Genomic DNA, 22058 nt, shown 5'->3' with positions numbered 1-22058 from the left:
CAGACCTACCCTGGCTGCTTTTGAATTTCTGAATAACAGAGTGTGGTCACCTCTGTGATTCCAAAGTGCAGCAAATTGCTGTTTGTCCCCCAATTCCTGCTCTCTCCTATGGTTATAACACCCCGTTTTCAGTTTTTAAAGGTATCTGTTGAATTTATTCAGCATGACTACAGAGGCATTGCCTTCATGATGCCACACACAGACACAAACACAGATGCAACACAACATTTATATTCAGCTCAAGTGCACTGCATCTAAGGCTCACTTATAAGTCTTCATGTGCCACAGCCCGTCATTTAGGTAATGGATATTTTCAATGCCGATCCCCTTGTTGATTTTCTCAATGTCTGCGGCAGCCATCTTCATGACTCCGACACACAGGGCATGCTCTTTCCCTTCGGCCATGACCGCCACGATGGTATCTACCGCAGCAGCGTAGAGCTTCGCTCCAGGAGACGTTAAACCTGGACACATGATATTTGCACCACTGAGCACAAATTTGATGGCTCCTTTGTCGACCTGCTGGTGTGGCAAGATAAACGGGTACTTGTGAAGTAATCTTAGCGTTGGATAAAAAGGTCCTTTTCTCTGCCTGAAAAACAGTAATTCTCCGTTGACTGTAAGGATCTCCATGTGTTCATGGCATCGCACTATTTTGACTGGATCTTTCTTAGGCATGATTTGATTAAGCCACGGCTCGATACCTGGAAACTGTTCAGTCAGTTGGCTCTTAATACCCTTAATAACGGAAGTTTTCAGCTGAATGCAGTTGGACACACTCTCCTTCTCATCAAATTTCTTGAACATGATCTTGGTGAAGGGGCGCCGACACGGAAGAGCTGAGGCGAAACGTGGATCGCCGAAGGTCCAACCTGAGTCGCGGTCTACAGGAAGGATGGCACCAGCGTCTGAGCGGCCCTTGTCGCTAACCGGAAGGTGGTCCGACAGAAGGCGCTTTACGGCTGCGTAAGATCCGATTACTTCCACTCCACTGACCCCACGTTTGCTCTGACCCCCACGTGGTCACCCTACGGCTCTTCTCCTGACTTCCGGCTCTTCTCCCGACTTCCGATGGCAGAAAGGGCGGGGTTCGGACCGGAAGATGCGTCAGAGTATCCACACATACAGATGGACAGCCGCTTGGGGTTTGGACTGGACATGCGCCAAGTCTAGCCACGCTGCCTGTAGCGGGAATATTGCCCAGCTCCGAGCTACCAGCCAATAGGATTCTCCTGTAATCGCTACGGCTGCGCAGTGGTCGCCATCCTAGACCACGAGGTCATTATGTAACTTGGCGTTGATGGGGATTTGGAACCCTGAAGGCTCTATGGTCGTTAAAAAAAAAAACAGGGTTAGCCTTAAAAAAATCCAATAATCATTTATTTGGCACAGATGTACTTGATGCAGAGACGAACCATCACATCACCGTTTTGGGGGAAAAGGCAGAATGTGCTTCTTATGTGTGAGAATTATCTTCCATTTGGTCCCAAGCCATCATTACTCTTGTCACCACATATGAACCCATACGCTAACTAACACATCTGCATAACTTTACTTTTCAAAGCTTAGGAGAAAATCACTAAACAGACATGCTAAGAGCTAGCTGTCTGGTACAGCTTTTACTGAGTGCATATATATGAGCCAGGCACCGTGCTGAATGCTGTCCACTTACAATTTACTTCCTAACGGAAGAGGCTAGATTATCATTTTTGTTTTACAGACGATGAAACAAACTTCCTTCAAAAACACCCAGTGCACAGAAATAATGGAGTCACCCAGATTCCCAAGTCTGGGTAGTGGCAAAGCTGGGATATGAACCAGGGCTGTTAGATTTGAGTTTCTCCTTTTTATTACTTGTTTCTTTGAGAACCCGATACTAGAGAAAGAAGGGAGAACGGGAAGTGGGTACCACTGACCTTCCTTGTTTTCCCCAGAGCCCTGTGTGAAGAGCAGCTGATACTGGCGATTTGGGAAGTTGGCTGGAAAAAACTTATTCATGAAGGGGCTGGAAAGAAAACACAAAGCAGGTCGGCAAACAGCCCCCATGGGCAAGCACAGCTCCTAACAGTCCAACTGGTTTCCACTTATGGCTGTTACCCGAGGCACCTTTTATAAGTGTCCTGGTACATACATGTTATTATTCCCACTCTATAGATTTGGAGTCCATTAGAGGATGACTTGACCAGGGTCACACAGGGAGCTGGGGTCTGAGTTGAGATTCAAACTGAGGTTTCTAAACTCTTAGTGACCTGTTTTTCTTATTGGCAAAGTGGACACAGGCAGATTTGGTATGAAACATTTGAGGGAAGAGTCAGAATTCTGAAGTCTGGCCCATGTGCCTTCTATACCAGACCCTTACTAAGATTCATTCTACTAATTTGACCAAGAACTGGGCTTTCACAAATGTAGCTGAAATCCACCAGCCAGATGAGCCATAGTCCCCAGGGTGGGACTATTCCCATTTTCAAGCCTACTATATGGTCTTTGTTGCTTAGGGCCAGCCTAGCTTTAAAAGAATTGTTACCCAGAATGCTCCACCTCCTGGCCACACAGGGAACAGAGATGTTCTTTCCCAGACTACTTTAGAGCAAGATTAGCACACCAAGGCCTATTGGTCATGGGTATGGCAGTATTGCGGAGTGGTTACTAGTTCCTACAGTCCTGTGGGACCACACTAGTGGCAGCCTCCCCAGGCTTTGGTCTCCTTACCTGTGTGTGAGGATAAGCATATGGACTATCTCAAAGAGGTGTGTGTGAAGAGAAAATAAGTCAGGAAAGATGCTCAGCTCAGTGCTGGCCTGTAGTAGGGATGTGTAAGAACTGTGAAAAAGGTCATACAAGACATCCCATAATGATTTCCCAACTAAGAAGTAAAGCAAGACAACCCTGGAAACATTTAGGTCACAATGGATAAGGCAGGGATGAGAGAGTTGTTTTTTTTTTTTTAACTCTGGTGGCTTGGAGAATATGAATTTAAGAACTATCTATGGGCCTCAGTTTCCCCACTGCAGCCTGAGGCTGTGATGTGACTGATGATGAATAGGCAGGGAGGGGGCGGCAGGTGCAGGGCTGGAATCTGGAGTGGGCATTCAGGGAAGAGCTCTGAAGAGACGGAAGGCAGAAGCAGCCCGGATGGCCGCGGCTGGAAGCTCAGTTTGCAGAATCTCTTGGGGAGGGTGAGGCCGCAGTGCAGTGTAGTGCAGACAGGAGGAGGCAGACAGCAGCTCGAGGAGCTGCCGCACTCACCCAGACTAGTCTCTAAGGAACTTGACGTTCTGCATCTTAATCAGAATACCAGACTTGAGACACGTTTCCTAGGTTCAAGCCCTACATCTGCCACTTCTCAGAGGTGTGACTCTGAGGAAGTTACTTAGCTGCTCCTTGCAACTCTTTGTATCTGGACATTACAACACCTTTCTCAGAGGATTATTGTTTGTTCAAAGACAGGGTATCACTCTATAGCTCAAGCTGGCCTTAAACTTGCAACAATCCTCCTGTTTCTGCCTCCTGAGTGCTGGAGTTACAGGAATAACCCACCAAGTCTGACGGGATCAGAGGATTGAGCTAATGCTTGGTACCCTGTAAGTTCAACTGCAGCTTCCACTTCAAGTGTTAAACGTCTGGACTGACTTCTGCATGTGTTTACACGACTGAGTTCACATCCAGCCCTAAGTTGGGATTACAGGCAAACATTGAGAAAAGGGGCCTGCTGTCTTAATACAACACAAAGGATGACACATGTGATGCAACTGTTGAGTCTGACCTGAGGGTGGGGCCCTGTCTCTTCCCTGTCACCTCCCAGGCCAGGCAGTGGTAGAAGTTTGCTAGCCAACTCTGAATGCACTTTTACTGTAGGCAGAGTGTTTTTTATGACCCCCATGGCTCAAACAGACCTAAAGTTCATTGCTTCGTGCTGAGAAACATCCTGGTGCCTTTGTCCTTTTTGAGGGTAGATGGTGAGGGTCAATGAAACAGTTGATGTGCCCTTGCTCTCCTGAGGTAGCAGACTGGGATGGCTGTCTGTGGGTCACGTGAGTAGGGCAGGAATTCTGCCCAGGTGATAAAAATAGGCCAAGGTGCCTTGGCAGACTGTGTGGAATCTGGCTGGGTTAAGTCTTGATGATGTATTAGGTAAAAGGCAGGATGTGACCCCTGCTTGTCCCCAGTACTGTGAGCTGAGGTCTCTTCTGAGCGGTTTGAGGTAGGCAGTGGGGTGGCAGCAGAGGCGGAGGGATTCAGAGAACTGCAGCTGAGGCCAGCAAGGCCGGGGATATGGCTATTACAGCTGTCAAATCCCTCTGCTTTTATTAGCTGTGAATCCTGGTACACATAACACTTTTGAACCTCAACTTCCTTGTCTCATACCTTCAGACCTATGGTTCAAATTCAGAGGAAGGTATGACTCATGGATATAAACAGCTTGTGGAAACTCTGAACACTGCAGCTTTCTTAACCAAAGACTCGAGAAAACACAACTCCAGTGAATAAGAGTCAGTTTAATTTTTGGATCAACACTAAAAAAAAAAAAAAGAAAAAGAAAAAAAGAAAAAAGAAAAAAGATTAAATTATACTCCCCCCTTGTAATAAAATTGCTTTTGTTGGGTTTTGTTCTTTCTAATGACAACCTTATGACTTCATTCATCTGGCAGGTTTTGTAGCCCAGGCCGGTCTTGAACTCATGATTCTTCTGCCTCAGTCTGCCAAGTTCCTGGGCCCTTTACATGAGTGCCAGAGCAGATTACTATTGTTCTGAATTTTATTAAGAAAATGATTCATGGCTGGGGAGGTGGTTTAGTGCTATAACACTTGACTAGCAGATGGAAGGCCCCAGGTTCAATTCCTAACACCAGAAGAAAGAGGAAAACCAAAATTCAGGGATGGGTTATAGCTGGGTAGAAGAGACTATCTAGGGAAATACAATGCTCTAAGTGTAACACCCAACATGAAAAACAAAACAAAAAAACAAAACCAAAAATCAGTCTCTAGCTGACAAATTTTACCACGTACCATTTATTTGTTATTTTGAGACACTATTTCATATAAGTCAAACTGGTCTTGAAGTAGCTGTGTAGCTGAGGATGACCTTGAACTCCTGCTCCTAGTACTAGGATCAGAGGCATGAGCCATCAAACTAAGCCCCTGTGTACCTTTTCTTTTTATTGGGTTTTCAAGACATGGTTTCTCTGTGTATCTTTGGCTGTCCTGGAACTCAGAGATCTACCTGCCTCTGGCTCCTGAGTGCTGGGATCAAAGGCGTGCGCCACCATGCCCTGCTTTCCTTCTTTCCAGTGTAGCCCTGGTTGGTGTGGAACTATGTAGATCAGGCTGACCCTGAAACTCAGGTATTTGCGTGCCTCCTGAGTGCTGGATTAAAGATGTGTGGTACCACTTGGCTTCCCATGAGGATAACTGTTGACTTTTTTTGCCCATCTGTGGTGCTAGGTTCAAATATAGGGCTTTACCCTTACTAGACAAATGCTCTCCCACTAAACTATACTCCCAGGTGCTATGGAATATTCCTTTACACTGTATGGATATATGTCACTGTGACTGGTTAATAAACAAGCTGACTGGCCAATAGCTGAAAAGGATAAAGTTAGGTAGGAAAGCCAAACAGAATGATGGAATGAAGGAGGGCAGAGTCAGAGGTGTCCTAGATCAGATGCAGAGGGAGCAGGAGATGAATGTGTCATGCTAATAAAGGTACCACCACGTGGCAGAAACGTAAATAAGAAATACGGTTAACTTAAAATGTAAGCTCTAGTTAGTAATAAAGCCTGAGCTATTGGCAGAGCATTTATAATATCTGTGTGGTAATTTGTAAGTAGCTCAAAGGATGGAAAAACTCCACCTTCACCCAGGCAATTGCTAGTTTTATTTTCTGTTGATAATATCTTTCACTAAAATTTATGAGCTAGTTATAGGGTAGAGAGACAACTGGTTAATTTGAGACATTAGGAACACAACAGTTTGTGGGTAGTTGGATGCAAGGCTGCTGAGATACTGTGAAACAGTTTCCAAGCATATGGCCTAAATGTTGCTTTCAAAGTGTATGTTCTGTGTGGTGAAGCTAGGCTATGGAAGAACTGGGAGATCTCAAACCTCTTGTGGACACTGAGGAGGGACTGGCTAGGCTTGGAGGAGTAAGTCAACAGCATGGAAAAGGAGGAGACCCAGAATTTCAAAGTGGTGGCTCCTTAGGTCCTCATGAGTGTTGGACCTGCTGTTACTTTTGCTAGGTCCAAGTCATCCAGGTTCTCTGAGATGGGCCACAGTATTTTCAACTCAGTTAGAATAAGGGTTTGCGGGTGAAGATGGTACTACTGGGTTTAGTACAAAGTCCATAGCCAAAATCCCAGCCATGTAACACTGTGCCAGTCCTGAGTCCACTGTGTGCCTGGTACGGCTCAGTATGCTGGAGACAGCAGCCCATTTGACGCTTCTTGCCGGGTAGAAGGCTCTGTACTCTGTCTACTGGGGGAGAGGCTGAGGCTACCTTTTGAGACCACATTTTGACTGCTACCATCCTGCCGGTGCCTAGAGAAATAAGACACACTGTCCTTGGCGTTCACTGCCTTTGGGCAGATTCTGCTCTGAATACTCTGGAAAGCACCTGACATCAATCCCTTAATGTGCAGAGGCCATCCGCTCCTGGCATGGCACCTCGCTCCTTACACCTCTCCCAGGCTTCCTAACTTCCAAACCTGAGAGCAAGCTGAGTTCTTTTCTGTGGGCAACTGTTCCTGGCCACTCTCCAGTCTTACCTGTGGACCGCTGCAAAGAGGCAGACAGAACTTGCCGGGCTCTTTGTTGTACATACTGGGGATAAGACTCTCATTTGGTGAATGTGAAAGGATGCCAAGAGATTATAAGTGTGCAGGTGCCCAGCAGCCCCTTGTTCTCATGACACTGTCCTAAGTCATCTATGCCTGATGCTCTGATATGAGTGATTGGGTCTGAGCAGAGTGACCTTTGTCCACAGACCTCCATCCTGATTTTGCTGTTTGCCAGCTGTGTGGTTCTATCAGACATCTTACTTTCACTAACCTCAGTTTCTCTAACTGTAACCCCGGATCAACAGCAAGAGTAGGCTAGCCAAGGTGTCTAGCAAGCTGACACAGGCGATTCAGCAGTCCTAACTAAGGTGACAGTTGTACCTACTGGCTGAGACTTTTTTTTTAGAAACATACCCCTGAAGAGACTGAAGTCAGAGAGTGGACGTAAGGTCAGGTGGTCAAATCCGGAGCCTGCATTCTCAGCCCTCTACTGTTAGAAGAAGTGTGTCCCTTAAGGCACTAAGCCAAGTGCCCCTGGGGTGACACATTCAGCACTGCGATGACTCTTTTGACACTCATAACTGGGTTCTCTCTAAGACTGGGTCTTATACTTAGAACTTGCCTCAGCCTCTTGAATGCTGGGAGCCACCATAACTGGCTAGCTTTTTAAGTCCCTATTAGGAGACTGTGACCCAGAGAGGTTCCAGTGTCCTCCTAGGTCATGTACAATGTGACACAAGGGGAAGAATCCCTTGGATTTTAAAGCCAGGATTTAAACCTGACTCTGAATGACACAAAAGATCATGTTCCCATTCAAGACCCTGTACTGGCTCCTGAGAAAGTGGCTTCAAAGGCTGCCGGGAGATGCCTTCTGACCTGATGGTGTGGGACAGGGCCAGGATCCCCAGCACGAAGAAGTACATGGACAGCAAGAGGTTGATGTACTCCTGGGAGAATATCTGGGAAGAAATACAGAAAGAAACAAGTCAGCGTTGTCAGAGCCATGAGTAGTCTCCTGGAGGTTGGTCTCTTTCTACCCTTGGGAGTTAGGGGCGGTTGGGAAGCAGCCCACACTCTAGAGCTTCCATTTTTAAAACTAGGGGGATGGGTAGTACCTTAGGTTCCACCAGATGGCACCCACAAAGGAGTCTACATGTTTACATATGTGATTCCATCATTTGGAGAAGGGCAATTACTATGTGTGCCCAGGGTTTTACACAGAAGTCCTGAGGGCACAGGGGAAGGGTCTAAAATCAAACCCAAGAGCAGTGTCAGAAGCAAGAATTTACTCTTCGATGTTTCCTTCTCCCTGTTCAAAGTGGCCACCAAGCCCTAAAGCATGCTAGTTCTAAGATATCTGGGCATTCCACACTCCACTCATTTCAACTCTCGCCGCCCCATAATCGTGATGGCAGACTGAAGCTGGGACACCAGGCCCTGACAGCTACTTCCTTATCTTGTCATTGTCAGGCAAACAGAAATATTCTGTCACAATGCTCCAAAGCTAGTTGTCACATATTCATTCTGGAACTTGGGAAGGCTGTGCTGAATCTGTGCCTGCCGCAGCCTTGGCTCCACTGGTCACTGTGTTGTCCTCCTAACTGGGAGGCAGGGAAACGCTTTTCTTGGGGATATGGGGACCCACTGCTTGACTCCTATGGTTATCTGTTTAAATGCCAATCGGATCCTGTCACTCTCCCACTTCAAGCCTTGCCACCGGTTTCCCTTTGTTGCATGCTGTTCCCATGAGTGGGAAGGCTTTGTAGACCCCCTCTGCCCTGCTCACACGCCACCTGTGTGTTACAACAGTACAGCCTCACTCCTATTCCCAAGTAGCCTGGGTGTGTGCTCTTGGGCGGCCAACATGCCTCTCTCTATTTCCCCCTTGCCTAGGCCACCCCACTCTTCTTTCATCAGCTCTCAGTCCTGAGAAGCTTTGACCTCTGCCCAGCAATTTGGCTGTATTTCATGGCTGCCTCCTATGCGCAGGGCATTGAGCCAAATACTAGCCATACAAGGAATAATAAAGCAACTTCAGAGTTCATATGTTGATGAGAGAGAAAGAATCTCAAAGGACACCAGGAGCTAAGGGGATGCCAGGCTTTGCAGTACCACGACAGATTTCAGATTCACCAAGCAGGACTGGAGGATTGCAGCAGGGCTGTGGCATGGGTTGGGAACCTGAGATGACCCTACTGCTGCTGTGCACACAAAGCAAGAGTGGAGGCAGAGTGCCCAGGGAGGAAGGGTCCTGCACGAGCCGTCTGCCCTGAACTAGAGGTGGGGAATTGATGAGAAGCGGAGGCCAGTTTGTTCTGGACCAGCAGGACGTACAGAGTGGCTGGATCTAGGGGCAGGAAGAAGGGCAGGAGCAAACGGACTCCTGGTGCTCTTGGCTGAGTGGCTGGGGGTGTGAGACCTGGGCTCTAACAGGAGCTCACACAGTGGGTTGGCTCCGTACTTTTGTCAAACACAACTTCACACTTGATGTTCTTGCTTATTGCTCAGTGATCCTAGCATAAGGCCTAAATTCAGAAAGACTGAACAGCCATCAAACCAATGTCAGGTAATGGGAACTCACGTCCCTATTCACAACACAGTTGGTGGCCAAGAAAGATGGAAGTTCCTCAGAAAGGCCCATGAGAAGAAAGGACATCTATACTCATGGGTCCTCCAGGGAGGAGACAAGGGAGGCCCATGGGCAAGTGTCTGTAGTGGGATCAGATCCATGGGCAAGTGTCTGTACTGAGATCAGATCCATGGGCAAGTGTCTGTAGTGAGATCAGATCCATGGGCAAGTGTCTGTACTGGGGTCAGATCCATGGGCAAGTGTCTGTACTGAGATCAGATACACGGGCAAGTATCTGTAGTGAGATCAGATCCATGGGCAAGTGTCTGTAGTGAGATCAGATCCACAGGCAAGTGTCTGTACTGGGGTCAGATAAATGGGCAAGTGTCTGTAGTGAGATCAGATCCATGGGCAAGTGTCTGTAGTGAGATCAGATCCATGGGCAAGTGTCTGTACTGGGGTCAGATCCATGGGCAAGTGTCTGTACTGGGGTCAGATCCATGGGCAAGTGTCTGTAGTGGGATCAGATCCATGGGCAAGTGTCTGGACTGGGACTAACGTGGAGCTCACAAGTGAAAATTTAAGGGGATTTCATTCGTGTGTTTGGATGTTAAGTCACAGTTACCAGAACACAAGAGGAAGAACTTAGCAGGGAACAGCCTTATTGTTTGGTGGCACTTGGTCCCCTGGGCTGCCTAGAGCCTGTCTATGAGAAAGACAGGTAGCTAGAAAGTAGGAAGGGAGCAAAGGGGCTGATAGGTGCCACTGAGGTGGGCCTTCTCTTGTTACACAAACCATACAGTTCCTGCAGATCTGTACCACACTGACAATGCTGTGTCAATGTGGACACTCTGGAGACATGGGAGGGCTTGTGTTAGACCCACCTGCCCAGAGAGGACAGACTAAGCAATACAAAACCGTAGACAAAGTTCACACCCTTTGATGTTACAAATTCTTTTGGGGGACAACTAGCTTAAAGAAATTAACATTAAAGAATGAAACTGAACATTAAAAAATGGGAGAAGGTCTAGAGGCAAGGGGCTGGGTGTGAATTTCGGCACTCAGCACAAGAGACTCATACACTGCCAGCAGCTAGAGCAGAGGCAGCGGCACGGCAGCAGTCCCGCACGGCACAGTAGGGCTGAGGGGAGCCAAGGAACCCCACTACATACTGCTGCCTCTGGCAGACACGCCAGAGGGGCTTTGGAGCAAGGGCTCCTGGTGGAGAGGGAAATGGAGGTGACCATCCGGGGCAAAGGGAGAAACAAGAAGACGGGGCTTCGAGCAGGGTGTGCTCTAAACCAGCAACCTTGATAGATTAGCTTCCATCTGGGGCTCAAGAAAAAGGAAAACCCAAACTCAAAACCAGCGGATACCCAGAAAAACCAGATAGACACATACTCGGTTTTCAGAGTAAAAACCAGAATGAGTCTGTTCAGGGAGAGACAGTAAGTGTGCGTGTCTGCTTGTGGGGCACGTATGATGTAAGAATTAAAGGGCAATCGACACAAGGCCTACAGAGACGGCTCAGTGAGTCAAGGTGCTCACTGCCAAGCCTGCAGACCTCAGTTTGATCTGATCCCACACAGTGGAAAGACCCAACTCCTGCGAGTGTTCTTCAGACCTTGGCATATATGCCATAGCATGTTCGACCCCCAAAATAGTTAAATGTAAGAAATTAAAACAAGAGTGAACAACGCACTAGGAACCAGGCATTAACATCTGGGCTTTTACTTGACTCTTGATGCTATCTGGGGTAAGGGTACGGCTCAGTGGGACAAAAATGTGCTTGGCAGGCACGAAGCCTTGGGTTTGGTTTTCAACACCACTCCTACAAAAGAATTTGACATTGTCTGACCAATTGCAAATGGAGACCCTGTTTTACTGGATATACTTGTGTGCCAAAGTATTTTTGTGCTACAGCGTGGAACGAGCATATTCGTAGCAGCATTGCCATGATACCTCAAACACTGGGCACACCTAAAACACCCTCAGGGTAAGTGAAACCACTAGGCAGAGTTGACTGTGTTGATACAGGCAATCACCCAACCCACATACCCTTCCAACCCCTCAAATGTTTAACATAAATCTAGGTCTATTTCAGAGTCTCAGGAAAATACAGGAGCGGGTCCAGCTTGTCTGTACCCTTCCTTAGGTTGAAGTGCACACATACAGGTATGCATGCATGCACATTTTGTTACTGTGTTAATAATGGAACCGAGGGCTTTGTAATTTCAGGCAAGAATTCAATGACTGAGCTACACTCCCAGCCTTGAAAAAAATAATAATCATTTAAAATTACTTTGCAGCTGGACGTTGGTGGCACACACCTTTAATCCCAGCACTCGGGAGACAGAGACAGGTGGATTTCTATGAGTTCAAGGCCAGCCTGGTCTACAGAGCGAGTTCCAGGACAACCTCCAAAACAATACAGAAGAAACCCTGTCTCAAAAAACAAAAACAAAAAACCAAACCAAACAAAAAATTACTTTGCAATGGCAAATTAAAGCTTTTCTTGACGAAGTTTCAGCAATAGGAAGTGAGTGCTTGCGACACACTATTAAAAACACCAAGAGTTTAGTGCTTTCCTCCTGATGTTGAGGCATGCTTACCAAAAGCCCGAAGGGAGCCCCATAGATGATGACACTGACGGCCGTTTGTGGGACCTCCTTCTCTCTCCACAGACACCTCTGTGTAACGTTACCCACCTGGCATGTATTACTCTCACACCCAGTAGAAGAACATGTACACGTAGAAGAACAGGTTTAAGGAACATTCAGTTACACGAGAAAATGCTCATGGCCTTTTCAACGGGAAGTGGAAGCCACAGAGAGCTACACCGTGCAGCCACAGCTATGGAGAGAGCATGCACGGAGGACCATGGAGGACACACCGCTGAAGACCAACTGGGAATGTCCCTGCCATTTCTTCCTTCTTACTTTGTGTTTTCCAAGTTTTCAACAGTGAGCCTGTTTAACTTTTGTTGGGAAAATAAACCTCATTAAGAAAAAAAAAAAAGGTGACTAGTATGGCAGAGGTGTATCTGCAGCAAAAGTTCACTCCAGGCCAGCACAGACATGTGAGGAAACAGAACTGGCAGCAGAGGACCACAAAGCCATCTGGAGAAAAAGGCTGGCTGGTGGGGAAGGGGAGAAAACACTAACGGGCCCTGGCTAGGGACTTACTCGTTCTCCCTGCCATTTTTTTTACAAATGATCATGCATAAAACAAAGTTATCTAGGCAGCAAAGGACTTACTTTGAAAAAGAGGTAGAGCCCCAAGAGAGTGCAGCTGGCGATGATGGGGAAGCGGGCAGCGTCTCGGCTGGTGATGGTTTCCGGCATGTCCGAAGAGCTCTAGACAGAGAAGAAAGGTGCTGTGAGCTGCCTGGCTGTGTGCTGCTGGAACACCAGCTCCGGCAGGTATCTCTACCACTCCATGCCGGTCCACTTTGGTGTCCCACTCCTAGTCTCCTCACGGCTTTTGCTAATGTTATTCCATCTACCACAGAGGTTTATAATGGCAGATGTTACAATTAGCAAAAATATAGCATGGGTAAGGAGCTGACACAAGATAAATATTTACACAAAAATGAACTGAATGTAAAAGTATTTCAGTATTATAAATATGGGAAGTAACTGAAAATGGAGGGACAGTGTAGCATAAGGATTAAATTAGTTTTATAGAATTTAAGTAGAAGTCTTAATGAAACTTCATTAGTGTTAGTACAATCCTGGCTTAAATTAGTAGTAAAAAGCTTTCAACATGGAGTTATGGTACACCTTTAATCCCAGCACTCAGGAGGCAGAGGCAGGTAACCATGGTCTCAAAAAATAAGCCAAAACAAACCCCCCAAAGCCTCATTGTCTTTAGAGACCCAGTTACCATCCTGTGTGAAGCCTTTCTACCAGAGACATGTCTACCCTCAACCCTTTCTTCTTTAGAGATGGATGCTCACAGACCTGCCACTCAGCCTACTTTAGCATCCTCAATAGCTGGGATTACAGGCGTGCTCTGTAGTGCCTGGCTCCCCTATTTTATGTCACCCAAAGTCCTAGCAATGTCAGACTAGGCTCCTGCTCATGCCAAAGGAAAGACAGTAGTAGTCACAGTCTCACCACAGCACCCAGAATTTCACTACCATTTACATTCATCTTGTGACGAGGAATCTATATTTCTGGGAGAAAGGACCTCAAGCAGCTGTGAAGGCTCATCAAAATCATTAGGAAAAAGCATGCTAAGAGGGCAGCTATCTGGAGAGAAAGTTTGATCTGAGTTTTTGTGCCCCAAAGTACAAAACTGCCAAAGGGCAAGGAGACAGGAGCAGGCAGCAAGCCTGTGAAACCATCCCCAGGTAAGGGAGGCATATAGTATGTATGCACACCATTCACTTAAATGTGTACAAACCTGAGCAGCCTTTTGGACGGCAATTTGATGGGATGCATATAGTTTACATATGCCCAATGACACAAAGACCACAGACCTATACTGTGTTTCCATGTGCATGTGTATACATGGGTGCATGTGTGTAACCCTTTCATACTGTGTATTTACATGTGTATATTGTATGTACCCCTTTCATATATAGACAGGGGCTCTCACTTGAACCCACGGTACTTCAATTCGGACCGTCTGTCTAGATAGCTTGTTCAAGGGGTCCTGTCCCTGCCTCCTAAATGCTTGGATTACAGGTGGATTGTCACACTCACCCAGCATTTACCGCAGTGGTGTGATCTGAATTCTAGTCCTTGCACTTGTGGGACAAGTGTTTTACCCAGCGAGTCACTTCCTAGCTCCAGTTCTCATTCTTTTTACAATTCTCTGTGTGGTCCCAGGGATTGAATCCAGAGCCTCACACACAGCTAGGCAAGCACTGTTCCCAAGATCCCCTGTAGCAATAATTGTGATACACACCAAAACTTTACTGTATGCATCCTTTGGCCAAATAATCCTAAATCTGTGGATCTTCTCTACAGACACCCATTGCTCAGGGTCTCAGACAGGCGACAATCTGTAGCTTTACTTAACACAAAAAGGGGGACAGGTGCTAAGAGGTTGAATGGAGACTAGGATACACACGGGGCAAGGGGTGTGGCCAAACTGAGAAGTGAATGGGAAGTCCTTACCCTCCCCACCCCTCTGAGACTCTCCCCAGTGTGCAGGAAGGGGGAGAAGCATGGGCAACTCTGATAAGAAGGCCCAGTTTCCTTCCTTCTCTCCTCTGGCAGCCCCTGGCTTCTGCTTTGGCAGCAGAGCGGTGACACTTGGGCAGTAGCTTGCCTCTGTGCACCTCTATATGTGGAATACATTTCCTGTGTAGGGGCAGTGTGGAGCCCCGAGGCAAGTGGGCGACAATCCCCTAAGTAGGCTGGCACAATGGATGTGACGTAAGGCAGCATGGACACAGAATGAAGGGCCAATGGGTGGACAGCCTGTCCAGAGGCCAGGAGGCCCAGCAGCCTCCCAGCTGTATTTGGGGCAGTGATTTTTTTCTCCCAGAGCCTTCATTTCCTTGACTGTAAAGCAAAACCAGGATTCCAGTTTCTGCAGTGGATGTACGTAGCATAGAGCCGTGAGTCAGTACTCAAGTCTGTGTGCTGTTTCTATCACTATGTGCAGGAATCACGGGTAAGTCGACACTATTTCTCAAGGGAAGTTAAGTGTCACAGGAGGCCAGAGCAGAAGCCATTTAAAGCCTTGACAGCCAGACACAGGGTCTGGAATGCAGCAGAGGCCCAATGGAGGCCAACTGTGTGGAGCGTTTGCTCTGTGTGCACACAGCAGCAGTTCTCAGGCAGACTGCACTGAGAGGCTTGGGGCTCGAAAGCACGTTCAGGACTTTGTGGCTTCCCAACAAACCAGCACGGTGGCTCATTTCCACAAATTCCTTTCAGTTCAGCCCAATCCCAGGGCAGGAAGAGGCTTCACATTATTCGATGACAAACCAAGGTTGGACAGATGCTTCAGAAAACAGAGGGATCTGGTCTCCTCTGTGGGTGACGGTTATAATGATCTCACACTGCACTGTTGAGTCAGAGTGGGAGCCTTGCAAGCTAACTGCTAATAACAGAAGGAGAATATTTACTAAGCCCTCTCCATGTGCTAGGCAGCGTCCCAAGAGCTTTGTACAGTCCCTGCCCCCAGCAGGTACTTCTAACACACCAGGCAGCGAGGCCCAGAGAAGTGAAGGATCTTGCTTAGTGTAAGACAGATGGTGGGTAGGAGTGAACCCACGCAGCCTGGCGACCTCACTGCTTGTTACTAGCTGTCCTTCACCTTCACTCGCTGGAGAGTTCTGTTGGAGCTGACGATGCTAACGAGGCCTGTGGCCTCCACAAGACACAAATCCTAAAGATCTCTGTAGCTCTGGCTGTCCTGGAACTCAGAGATCTGCCTGTCTCTGCCTCCCGAGTGCTGGCATTAAAGATGTGCACCACCACCACCAGGCTGAATAGTGTTTTTTTTTCCTTCGAGACAGGGTTTCTCTGTATTGCTCTGGAGGCTGTCCTGGAACTTGCTCTGTAGACCAGGCTGGCCTCAAACTCAACAGAGATCTGCCTGTCGATTCCTCCCGAGTGCTGGGATTAAAGGCGGGCGCCACCAATGCCCGGCTAGTTCATCTTTGTAGTTACAAAAACTACGACTTACTAGGATTCGCTACCAATTTGATTTGGGTTTTTAAGCCAAACACTGAAAAAATTAGAGAATGGGGAAAATGTTTCACGAATGGCTGAAATAAAATTAGCTTTCAGCACCCTGGGTATTCAGATATCAGGGTGGAAGCCAAAGCAGCAGGGGAGTTAGATGTCCAGCTTCAAGCCACTGGCACAGCCAGGGCCCTGGAAGAACTGCTTCCCGACCACACCCCAGAGACAGACTGGAGTTCTTGGGCCATTTTATTGCTGTCTTCCCAGAGTGAGGCCCTCACCCCACACTCACCCCTTGCCACCATTCTGCTTCCTGGCAGTGCCCTCAACTTACCTTCTCCCCATCTTTGTCCCCCTCCCTCTTTCTGGCTTCACTCAACTGGACCAGCCCCTTTGTCTCTTCTTCCAACTGACAGAGCACCCTCTAAAGCCTATCCTTTCCTGTATTTGCTTAAAGACCTCCAGAGTAGATCATGTGACCCTTCAATAGCAAGGGTGCAACCAACCCATGGCAGAGCAAATTGCTATAACCCCTACTTAAGGATTCAGGTAGTCTTTGACTCAATAAGCCAATTTCAAGAAATTTGCCCTACAAATTATAAAATCATAAATGTGTAAGGATATTGATTTCATCATGGTTTGTAGTGGCTAAGGACCAACACAAATTTTGGAGGCCTCTAAACTAGTGGCTCTCAAATTTTGAGTGTGCACTAGGATTACCAGGAGGGCTTGCAAAAGACTCTTCTGGGTCCACCTTGAGTTTTGATTGGGAATATGCATTTGCTGAGTGAACTGGTGCCCTGAAAAACTGTGAGTACAGGAGACACGGTGCTCACACCTGTAGTCCAAGCGCTTGGGAAGTTGAGGCAGGAAGAGTGCTGAGTTAGAGGCCACGCTGAGCTATCTAGTGAATACCAGGCCAGCTAAAGCAACACAGCAGCATTCAGCCTCATAACAACAAAAACAAAACCCAACTCTCTCCCCACGCCCCTGAAAAGGACCATCCCAGGCGTACCAACACACTTGAGTGTCCAAAGGATGCACGAATAAGACCCAGGCAACAGGGGCGGCTGGCACAGGCAGCTGAGGCAGGAGGCTTTCATTACCTACCTGTGAGACTTTTGTATTGTATACCAGGGACCTATTTCACTCTGAAAAGGCTGAGGCAGCTGTGACGAAGAAAATGACTAATGCATACTGCTAAATAACACAAGCTTCAGGGCGGCATTCACTGAACAATCACTTTCATAACAACAGGCCTTCCTGTACACACAAAAGCAAGCATGTATTCGTACGCACGCAGAAAATGTTCTAGAAGCTGGGGGTATAGCTTGGTGGTAGAGTAGGTGTTTAGATGTGTGAGGCCCTGGGTTATAATAGGAGTGCCATAAAAATGAAAAAGTTCTGGAAGGTTCCACAAGTAGCTGGGCACGTGTGTCACTTTCAAGTGGTTCTGAAGTGGCTTTCCTTTATGCTCTGCAACTGCTTGAATTTTATACACGAGCAGCATTTTTCTTAAGTACTCATTAATGTTATATTACCTTAAGGATTCTTTTCCTGAGAAAGAGTGTAGGTTCCCTAAGCATCTTGTCACAGCACTCAAGTCCCTCTCCTGGGCTCCTGTTATACTTCTCAGTGCTCCCTCTCCTCAGCCTGTTGAGTTCTCACTCAAGTATACAAAGACACCTGTTGCCTCTTCAGGAGACACAGGATTCGCTCTAGTTGGCTGGCTATACATTCCGTGTCTTAGCCCAGCACTCCTGGCACCTTGCCCAGGGTCTGACAACAGATGCCCAGGGCTGTTGGCTAAGAGATCCCTCTGTGCTATAGGTAAAAGCGCAAAGAACCAATCTGGCCGTCAGCTCCTGCTCGGCTGGAATTTACTCCCTCGCAGGGACACTGGCTTCTGAAACCCCTGTGGCGACTTCTTCCAAACATCCCTGCACAGTTCACCTTCCTCTGCTCAGGACTGTACAATATGCTCCGCCTTTTACGGATACCGTGACCCCGGGGGAACTGTCCTCGAATGCTCTCTCTCAGTGCCTCGCTCCCAGGTCCTCACTGCCTCCTGTCAAATGAGCAAGGCAGGCAAAGGAGTCATCTGGCTCATCGTATCTCAGGTCAACACTACTTTTGTGTTTTCAGAGGCACCCGTGTCAAGGACGGCAGCCCAGTCTTCTAGAACTGGGACCACCTGGTTCATTCTGGAATGACAGGAAGACCTTCATTCTTTGATCCTCGGTTCTTTCTTCAAACAGATGCGATGAACCGGCTTTGCCTGTGGTTCAGCACTGTGAGCTTGAAGGCAGGTAAAGGTTCCCTAAGTTTAGAGCACCCTTGTTCCTGGGGCTGGGCAATCACTAACGAACTGTGTAGTTTCCGTCTTTTAGGAAGGACTCTCTGTGGCCGATGCATGGAACACACAGATTATGGCCCCCTTTCTCCTATCTGCACCCTCTGCTCTGCTACACTAAGCCACCAGCTGTTTCCTGAAGTGCATCCTTCCTCCCTTCCTCTTCGGTACCTTTCTAGCATTCCCCGGCGTAGAATGCCCTCTCCTGGCTGGAACTGCACATCTCACCCAGTGAGGATGCCTCCCGGCTCCGCTACAGATGCTCTGCCTTTCTCTATAGCCCACCGCAGAACTTGCTGCATTTCAATCAAAGACCTGGTTACCTCGTCTTTCCTTTCTCCACAGACTCCTTGGTAACAGGGCTCTGAGCCACTCAACTATGCGACATCCCTCATCCTTGACAACAGCTTAAATTTAAGAAACACTGGTGCCGGCGCCTGGCAGGTATTTCCTGCAGGGTGGTCCATGTGCAGAAGGCAACAAAGAGAATCACCTAGTCTAGTGTTTGCTCAGCCTCATGCCACGCTGCCCTCCATCTCTTTGGTCCTGCTCTGTGTTTCAGAACTTGCCTTGGCACCAAGTATCTGCCTGACCAGACTGGGAGGGGCGAAGGAGCCCCAAAATCTGCCTAGAAGAGACAGGAGCAAAGAAAATGGGTCACACCCAGGATTGTCAGCCTGAGTGCTCTCTGCATCTGCCCACAAGAACCTGCAGAAGGTTTCCTGGTCTTGGTCAGGAAGGTGGTGTACCCTCAGCCACTGCTCACACTGGGCGGTGCTTTGAGAACTGGAACTGAAGCAGTTTCAAAAGGGCCAGCTGCCTTGTGGGCCTGCCCTCTCCGGGCAGGGCAGCTTCCTCTCCAGGCCACCTTCAGGTTTGGTGGGGGAGGAACAGTGGGGAACTGTACACTCTGAGGTTGTTGAAGACAGGATGCCAGGAGGAGAAACTGTTGGTTTCAATGGGTCACAGAGGCTTATTATAGGGCAGGGAGATTTGGGAGGGAAGAAGGTGGAAAGTCCTGGAGTCTCCCTGGATATCCAATGAGACAGATGTCACAGGTGGCGAAAGACAGGGTCTGCCCCATCTCATAAACAGTCCAACAGTGGCTATTATTTAGACTCAATTTGCAAGGGGATTTGGTCTGGGCTTTAGTTTGGACAGGTCAAAGGCTGGGTGGTAAGTTGGGAGAAGAAATCAACCAAAGAAGAAATCTAAACCTGGGGAGAACCAAGGTGCCACATTCCAAAGAGCTGGATGGCTGGAACTGATTCCAAACTGAACAAAAGAGATAAGCTGAGTTGGTGCTCCATACCCCCAGCCCCACCCCACACCCCGCCTTTTTTTTTTCTGGGCAACTGGGTCTCCCTCTGTAGCCTAGCTACACTAGAATTTTTGATTCTCCTGCCTCAGCTCCTTGAGTGCTAGGCTTACAAATGTGTGCTATCACACGAGACCTCTGTTTAAAATTTTCTTATATTTACTTATGTAGTGTGGGTGTGATGAGGCCAGAAAATAACAAGCAGGAGTCAGCTTTCTCTTCCACCGTTTGCTTCCCTGGGATTTCACTCAAGTCATCAGGCTCCGCAGCAAGCGCCTTTAACAGCTGCACCACCTCCCCGGCCCTGGGTTTGTTTTCAAGGCAGGGAGAAGGGTCTCATCTAGGGGTTCCTGGCAGGCACACACACGCAGCTGTGATTCCAGAGCGACAGAAATCAGGGCCTAGGGATGGATCTGAATGCTACAATTAACTGTGGGTGTGGCCAGGCATGGCTCCTAGCAGGATGACAAAAGATGGTGCCTTTCAGAGTTATACCTGTGAGGATCACACTGGGGCTGACCCAAGCCACGGATGGGGTGATGGCTCTGGGTGAGGTTGCAAACATCTAAGGTGGCTGCAGATTAGCCATAGCATCAGGTGAGGCTAGTTTGGCTGGGCCCAGCAGGCTCAGAGGAGTCAGTGGCCGCCTTTGTGTCTGAAGTCGGGGCGACAATGTTCCCAGCTGTGGCATAAAGCAGGGGGCCTGGGAGAGGGGATATGTCAGGGTCTGTCTGTCGGCCGCTATCTGAGGACAATACTAATCCCCGCTTCTGGGAGTGGCCAGATTCTGGGATGCCAAAGGCCAGCCACAGCTGTGGACGCAGATAGGGGGAATGGCGATCGATGCCAGGGTGGGTGCGTGACGCGGGAGAGAGGGGGCAGCTATCGGGTCTGCAGGGACAGGTTCGTGGGGCCGTGACCTGGATGAGGGTGGAAGGCTCCCGTTCTCCCCGACCCTACCTTGCCGCGGGCGCAGCGCACTGAGCGCAGGGCGCCGAAGAAGATGGGCAGCAGCGCCATGAGCAGGAGGCTGCCGTAGGCCAGCGCGATGCCCTCGGGCGTGGAGGGCGGCCGCGTCGTGCCGTTGGTTGGGTTGCTGGCCTCGGCGCTGCCGTTGTGCGGGTCGCTGAGGGCCGAATCCATGGCGAGGCTGCGCTCGGGCTCCGACTCCAGCTCCGGCCGCCGCAGCAGGAAGGCAAGGTACTGCGGGGAAAGCCACGTTCCCCTAAAGAAACAGGAAATGACGTGTCTCCTCGCCTTTCCGCGCCGCGCAATGAACGCGCGCGCGTTCACGCTACCTCCTTCATCGCCTCCCGATCGCCCTCTAGTGGTGATGAGGGTGGGCGGCTTGTTGCTAAGCAACTTGGGGGCTGACCCATAAAAGCACTCTGGACCATTATGGCTGTAATCCATCCTGAGACTTGAGGTCCCATTCCTTAGTCTCAGGTGATTTCTTCCGTACTAGGCTGTCCTGCTTTCTACAAATTCTCAGCCTTCAGCCAAGAAGGATGTACACATTCATTCGATAATAAATTGTTAATTTGTACCTTAAATATTTATTAGGGTGTCCCATTATCTTCTAGTCACTCTCCTAAGGCCCTAGGACATTGACAGAAACAAACAAAAGATTGTCCTTGCACTCACGAAGCTCACATTTTAGTGTGCAGAGGTTGGGAGGAAAAGACGGAAACAGTAAAATGAACAAAATAAAGTGTGAAGTCTAAAATGTATCTTTTTTTATTTTTGGTTTTTTTGAGACAGGGTTCCTCTGTATTGTCTTGGAGGCTGTCCTGGAACTCGCTTTGTAGACCAGGCTGGCCTTGAACTCACAGAGATCCGCCTGCCTCTGCCTCCCGAGTGCTGGGATTAAAGGCATGGTGCCACCACCACAGGACCTTAGGCTTATTTTTAACTAGCTCTTGTAACTTAAATTAACCCACATTAATCTATGTTCTTTCATGGGGCCTTATCTCTCTTCTGTCTTGTACCTTCCTTTCCTTTCCCTGTCTCCTGGCATCTCCTCCCTTCTTCCCAGAGTTCTCTCTGTCCCCAGAAGTCCTGCCTACCCTCTTTCTAGCTATTGGATGTTTGCTTTTTATTATATCAATCACAACAATACATTTTCTCATAGTGCACTAATATCCAACAACAGGGACATTTTCATGGTGATTTTAAATCCAATCAAATCCACACTAAAACCAACCAACATACCTTGTTCTCTGAGAGGCTAAGAATGGCAGGTGGGGAGCTGGGGCTTTGGTTTTTCAAGGGCTGGAAGCCAAGAGTGAAACATTTTATTGGAGGATGGTGAACATTGACACTTAAATTCCTAAGAGGAAGTAAAGGATCCAACCCTTGCTCAGAAGAGGCAGGGCAGGAACTGGGCCTCAGGAGC

General features: G+C 48.3%; 2 protein-coding genes across 4 annotated transcripts in view; both read right to left on the bottom strand.

The window, feature by feature from the left end:
* The window catches only part of Hm13 (histocompatibility minor 13), a 37543-nt gene extending 16633 nt beyond the window's left edge, over positions 1-20910 (bottom strand). For 2 of the 3 annotated variants that reach the window (XR_219987.4, XM_040746495.1), the window contains exons 1-4: positions 20624-20910; positions 12603-12701; positions 7653-7735; positions 1917-2005 (exon numbers count right to left, since the gene is read on the bottom strand). Coding sequence is in view for 2 of the 3 variants with exons in the window: in XM_040746495.1 (XP_040602429.1) it covers positions 1917-2005; positions 7653-7735; positions 12603-12701; positions 20624-20806 (454 nt within the window). In the remaining variant the exon portion in view is untranslated. The remainder of the gene's footprint in view (positions 1-1916; positions 2006-7652; positions 7736-12602; positions 12702-20623) is intronic. The other variant, XM_005086056.4, reaches the window with a different exon arrangement.
* LOC101833644 (malignant T-cell-amplified sequence 2) lies at positions 126-826 on the bottom strand. Its single transcript, XM_040746496.1, has one exon. It carries the CDS (start codon positions 805-807, stop codon positions 262-264), a length of 546 nt encoding a protein of 181 aa, XP_040602430.1. The 5' UTR covers positions 808-826; the 3' UTR covers positions 126-261.
* Positions 20911-22058: the final 1148 nt, after the last annotated feature.

This window comes from Mesocricetus auratus, unplaced genomic scaffold (genome assembly GCF_017639785.1).
Source record: "Mesocricetus auratus isolate SY011 unplaced genomic scaffold, BCM_Maur_2.0 Super-Scaffold_100004, whole genome shotgun sequence".
NCBI lineage: Eukaryota > Metazoa > Chordata > Mammalia > Rodentia > Cricetidae > Mesocricetus > Mesocricetus auratus.
This window is presented reverse-complemented; position numbering and strand designations above follow the sequence as displayed.